The sequence below is a fragment of the Brassica napus genome, chromosome A5 (assembly GCF_020379485.1).
Source record: "Brassica napus cultivar Da-Ae chromosome A5, Da-Ae, whole genome shotgun sequence".
Lineage (NCBI taxonomy): Eukaryota > Viridiplantae > Streptophyta > Magnoliopsida > Brassicales > Brassicaceae > Brassica > Brassica napus.
In genome coordinates this window covers 3,785,870-3,792,225 of record NC_063438.1, presented here as the reverse complement: position 1 = coordinate 3,792,225, position 6,356 = coordinate 3,785,870, and the positions used below count along the sequence as shown (strand labels likewise).

Here is a 6,356-nt window from a genome sequence, read left to right as displayed (position 1 = left end):
GTAGTCTAGGTCTCTGGATATACATATCATGCAGTTATTATTCGCCTGAAAAAAGTCCCTACATATCAAAAATCACTAAGGAAATTTGGGAGTTTATTAGAGAGAAAAAAACTACTATGTGACTGGGTTGATGCAGTGTGGTTTAAGTATTTAACTCCAAGATACTCGTTTATCTTATGGATGGCAATGAAGGGAAGACTAGCAACAGGAGATAAGATAAGAATTTGGAAGAGTAATACAAATGAAACGTGTGTCCTGTGCAATGAGCATTGGAAACTCTTGAGCATTTGTTCTTTGAATGTAGTTATTCTGCTCAGATATAGGAGGTACTAATGAAGGGTATCTTAAAGGATCAATACACGGTGAGATGGGTAGCTATATTGAGGCTCTTGAGAGATTCTACAAGATGTAAGATGCAATTATTCCTCATCAAGTATATGCTTCAAGCAGCCGTCTACATGATATGGAGAGAGCGTAATAGAAGAAGACATGGCGAGGCAAATGCTCCAGCAGCGCTATTGATAAAACTTCTTGACAAAAATACGAGGAACAAACTCACATTGATACGGATGAAAGGAGATAATAAATTTAGGAAAGGGATGCAATTCAGGTTTTACACAAGATAGAAATACTTTGAGTTTGGTTGAGTAATCATGGGGGAAGGGTTAGAGCTTAAGTACATAGTTTTTTGGTAAAAGAAACACTATAATGTAAAAAAAAAATTTCTTTTGAATTAAATTTAACATTCAATTCAAAAAATAAATCACTGAACAAAATTAAAATAAGTGTTTGCTGTATTGTCAAGAAAATCTGCTTGTTGCATCAAACTTGATTTCTTCTTCTAAATTATCTTGTTCACGTCCCTAAGTTTATTCTTATTTAATTTTCTAGTTATTATTAAAAATTTATAAGGTAGTGTGTCATGAAATTCTTAATATTTTTAATTAATGATTGTCTCGAATTAGACAACATAGTGTAGTTTTTTAATAAGTAATCAAAGTTTGACCACACTGCTAATTGAATTCATTTTTTATAAATATTTATTTTGTTTTTACATCTATTTTGACTATATCAGGATTTAAAACTTATATCTGCCTCAATAACATGCCAGGGAATAGGCATCTAGTGACTGTATTGAATGGTGAAGTCCCAATATTTTAAAAGCTCCGTAAATGTAAACACAATTCATGGTCAACTACAAGTACAAAAACAAGAACTTTTTATTATAGTGAAATAGCTGTTTTAGATAATAAAAAGAATAATTACAGCAAAACAGAAGCATCCTGTCCTAATAATACCTAAACGAAGTAAAATAAAAAGTTGTAACAAAAAGAGAGGAAACATATTAAAGACAACAAAAACGGCGTCGTTGGAGGGGAATATACCGAAACAGAAAATGGAATATGTCATTGGAGTTGCTTATAAAAGCTCGTTTCAAAACGCTTACAATTTGTCCTTGTTATCAATAGCTTTAACGCTCATTTCACTTCCTCTGCCTCTCTCTCTCTCTCTCTCTCTACATTTCCCCCCAGAAATTAATGATCATTTCTCTCTGCACTCTTCTGACATATACCTTAAACACTTGATCAGATTAGTTCTAACACACGTAAAAAGAAGATTGTTGTATATTCATGTAAGTCTTTCTTTTCATTTGTGTTTTTGGATGTTTATATATAATTTGGTAACTGTCTGGATGCAAAATGATGTTAGTTAGGAGTTAGGACGATATCGAATTGTGTTCTCCAATTTTCTTGGATCATTAATTAGGATTATTCATCATGAAAACGTATTTGTCTGATCTTATCTTTCCCTGAATAGAAGACATCTGTCTGTTGAGTGCATGGATCCAATTATTCACAAACAAATTAGTAACGAAAATCATGTTACTATAATAAAAAAAGAAAAGAAAAATATAATATCTTCAATAAGTGTCTTCAATAAGAGGGAATACTATATTTAGTTTGATGACCAAGTGTGTCCGCAACTAAGACAAACCAACTTGCTGTCTTACTCTCGCACAAGTGTTGGTAACTTGGTATCGTGTCACAAGTCAACCTTTGTGGGTAACTATAGACTAAAGACAGAATAGTAATCGTTGAAAATTCAAATAAATATATGGATCTCCCATTTCCTCGTTTACTTTTAAATAATTGGTCACGTCGGCCTAAAGAAACCAAAACTAAAGGAAATTATTTTAATTACTTTTTCGGAAAATTTTAGTCGAAAAATTAGGAATCAATTATTTGAATACATAATTATTTTTATGTGTGTAATATGGCTTAACAAAATCGCTAAAAACTCTTTACTCGACTTTTATCATCAATTCATCTTCTTATATGAATCATTGTTACTCAAAGTTGCTAATATTGAGTTATTAATGACATTACAGAGGTGAACAAGAATGGCAGGGGATCAGTTAAAAGTGTTGAATGCACTCGATGTAGCGAAGACGCAATGGTACCATTTTACAGCCATCATAATCGCCGGAATGGGATTCTTCACCGACGCTTACGATCTCTTCTGCATCTCTCTTGTCACCAAGCTCCTTGGCCGCATTTACTACCACGTCCCAGGCTCCGCAAAGCCCGGGACTCTCCCTCCCAATGTTGCTGCTGCCGTCAACGGCGTTGCCTTCTGTGGAACCCTAGCCGGTCAGCTCTTTTTCGGGTGGCTTGGTGATAAGCTCGGGAGGAAGAAAGTATATGGAATGACGTTGATGGTCATGGTCCTTTGCTCTGTCGCCTCTGGTCTCTCTTTCGGACACGAGCCAAAAGCCGTGATGGCCACGCTATGTTTCTTTAGGTTTTGGCTAGGGTTTGGGATTGGTGGTGACTATCCTTTGTCCGCAACAATCATGTCTGAATACGCTAACAAAAAAACTCGTGGCGCGTTTGTTTCTGCCGTTTTCGCTATGCAAGGGTTTGGGATCATGGCTGGTGGCATCTTTGCTATAATTATCTCCTCTGCTTTTGAAGCTAAGTTCCCTGCCCCGGCCTATGCGGAAGATGCCTTGAGATCCACGATTCCTCAAGCAGATTTAGTATGGCGTATAATCTTGATGGTTGGTGCTATCCCTGCGGCCATGACGTATTACTCAAGGTCCAAGATGCCTGAAACCGCAAGATACACAGCTTTGGTTGCTAAGGACGCAAAGCTGGCTGCTTCAGACATGTCTAGGGTTCTGCAAGTGGAGATAGAGGCAGAACAGGAGAAAGTGGAAGAGATCTCAAGTAATAAGTCCAAAGCCTTTTCCTTGTTTTCCAAGGAATTTATGAAACGCCATGGACTTCATTTGCTAGGAACTACATCAACATGGTTCCTTCTCGACATCGCTTTCTACAGTCAAAACCTATTCCAAAAAGATATTTTCAGCGCAATCGGGTGGATACCTCCGGCTCAAACTATGAACGCAATTCAAGAAGTTTTCAAGATCGCACGCGCGCAAACTCTCATTGCCTTGTGTAGCACGGTACCTGGTTACTGGTTCACAGTTGCTTTTATAGACGTCATTGGAAGGTTTGCGATTCAGATGATGGGATTCTTCTTCATGACAGTGTTTATGTTTGCTTTGGCTATTCCGTACAACCACTGGACTCACAAGGAGAACCGAATTGGATTCGTTATCATGTACTCTTTGACGTTCTTTTTTGCTAACTTTGGACCCAATGCTACAACCTTCGTTGTACCGGCGGAGATCTTCCCAGCCAGGTTTAGATCCACCTGCCATGGTATCTCTGCCGCATCAGGAAAGTTAGGTGCCATGGTTGGTGCGTTTGGATTCTTGTATTTGGCTCAAAGTCCAGATAAGAACAAGACAGACGCAGGATATCCTCCAGGTATTGGAGTCAGGAACTCGCTTCTCGTGTTAGGTGTGGTTAACTTCTTGGGCATCCTCTTCACTTTCTTGGTGCCTGAATCTAAAGGGAAGTCGCTCGAGGAAATGTCCGGTGAAAATGAAGACAATGAGAACACAACAAGTGATAGTAGAACGGTCCCCATTGTGTAGTTTGATTTAATAAGTCTTTTTGTTTCTATCAACTTAAGTTGTTCTTCGTTTGATATTTTGATGTTTTGATATTTTGATGTTTGATATTTTGATGTTCTAACGCTATTGAAATCAAAATGTTTGTGTATCGATTTTAAAAAGAAATGTTCTTCTTCATTGTTTTTTTATTAATGCAACAAGTGAGGTAGTTACTGAAATCCAGTGCCGAATAATAATTACTGAATTAGTAGTTAAATATCTGAATGGTGAATTGATTGTTACAAACCTAAGATTTATGAGTTACACATGGTCAATAAATTTTAATAATCCTTTCGGATTTTACATATGGATGAATGGAGTAGCATAGATTGATGGACTAGGCATAAATTCAAAATATCTTGTATATATTTTTCTACATGAATCAAACATTAATGATAAGATAACGCCGGAGCCACAACTTCTTGTGGTCCTCACAATCTATTTATCAAGCTTTTCCTCTTAGGGGGATGCTCTAATTTGTACTCATATACTTTAATAAAGTCTAAACGTTTCAAAATCAACTCCAAAAAACTGGTTATAATCTCATGATGTGAAGGGTACTAGGATTGTATTCGTTTTCTCTTGCTATTAATGGTCTCCATGTGTGGATGCAGAGGATTAAACGCTTCATCTAACATCATTATTCGTTTTCGCTTGCTATTAGTGGTCTCCATGTGTGGATGCAGAGGATTAAATGCTTCATCTAACAGACATATAATTTACATAATAATAGTGTGATTAATTGATTAGACCTTCCGTAACTAGAAAAAGGATCCGTCCAATGTGAACGATGGAATTATGGACAGAGAAGTCACCTTTACAAGCAATAACATTTCAACACATCGACGTAATATGTCATACCAAAGACATCAACATTTAATTAGTCAACTCTGATATGGATAGAGTCAAGCCATCAATTTTAATATATTTTGTTTGTTGGTACTACTTGCTAACGTCTAGGCAGGAAGAAAATAAAAGAATACAATAATTTATAAACAGTTTTTTGAAACCAAGTTTCTAAAATATTACTAATAATTTATAAGTAAGTCACTGCTGCAGTGGCGGAGTTCTTCTCGTCTGGATCCTTGCTGAAGCAAATCAACGCAACGAATCTGGTTCTCATCCCCAAAGTTCTTAATGCGTCAAAGACAACGGATTTTCGGCCTATCTCGTGCTTGAATACTATCTACAAAGTGATATCAAAGCTTCTCTCTGACAGGCTGAGAGGAATTATCGGGATGGCAGTAGGACTCTCCCAATCTGCTTTCATCCCGGGCCGTCTTCTCTCGGAGAATGTCTTGCTGGCCACCGAGATTGTCCATGGGTATAATACTAACAACGTGGAGCCAAGCGGCATGCTAAAGGTAGACTTGCGCAAGGCATTCGATTCCATCAGATGGGACTTTGTGATTGCGGCCCTAAAAGCCATAAATCTGCCTGACGTGTTCGTTGATTGGATCTCCACATGCATTACCTCGGCCTCCTTCTCTGTGACAGTGAACGGACACACAGGAGGCTTCTTCTCTAGTACTCAAGGTCTGCGGCAAGGGGATCCCCTCTCGCCATATCTCTTTGTCCTAGCAATGGAAGCTTTCTCTGGCCTGCTCCGTTCTAGATTCAGCTCTGGATATATCCGCTACCATCCTCATACCGAAGAACTGGATATCACTCATCTTATGTTTGCAGATGACGTGATGATATTCTTTGATGGTAGCGGTTCGTCTCTCCATGGTATTACAGAGACCCTTGACGATTTTGCTGGATGGTCCGGCTTGCATATGAACAGAGACAAAACCGAGCTCTTTCATGCGGGTCTGAGCCTTCAAGAGGCCACGGCGGTGGAAGCTTACGGCTTCTCTGTCGGCTCACTGCCTATACGCTACTTGGGCCTCCCGCTTATGCACCGCAAGCTGAAAATCTCCGAGTACTCACCGCTCTTGGATAAGCTTAATGGAAAGTTCAATGCTTGGGCCACGAAGTCACTTTCGTTTGCGGGTCGTTCTCTGTTACTAAAAACGGTAATCACCGGAATGGTTAATTTCTGGATCTCAACCTTCTCTCTGCCTCAAGGTTGCATAAACAGAATTGAATCACTATGCTCGAGATTTCTATGGTCTGGCTCAACTGATAGGCGAGCTCACGCCAAAGTCTCATGGAAAACGGTTTGTCTGCCTAAGGAAGAAGGGGGGCTTGGCCTCAGAAGCTTCAAGCGTTGGAACATCACCCTCCTCCTGCGCCTGATCTGGCTTCTTTTCTCTGGTAGTGATTCCCTTTGGGTAGCGTGGCACAAAGCACACAATTACAGCTCCCCTTACCACTTCTGGACTCAGCA

The 6,356-nt window shown here is 39.0% G+C and overlaps 1 protein-coding gene across 1 annotated transcript; it reads left to right on the top strand.

Moving 5' to 3' along the window:
- Nucleotides 1–1,423: 1,423 nt before the first annotated feature.
- On the top strand, nt 1,424–4,162 carry LOC125575728 (inorganic phosphate transporter 1-4-like). The gene is made up of 2 exons (XM_048780510.1): nt 1,424–1,633; nt 2,390–4,162. Exon 2 carries the CDS (start codon nt 2,402–2,404, stop codon nt 4,004–4,006), a length of 1,605 nt encoding a protein of 534 aa, XP_048636467.1. The 5' UTR covers nt 1,424–1,633; nt 2,390–2,401; the 3' UTR covers nt 4,007–4,162.
- The last annotated feature ends 2,194 nt before the right edge of the window (nt 4,163–6,356 follow it).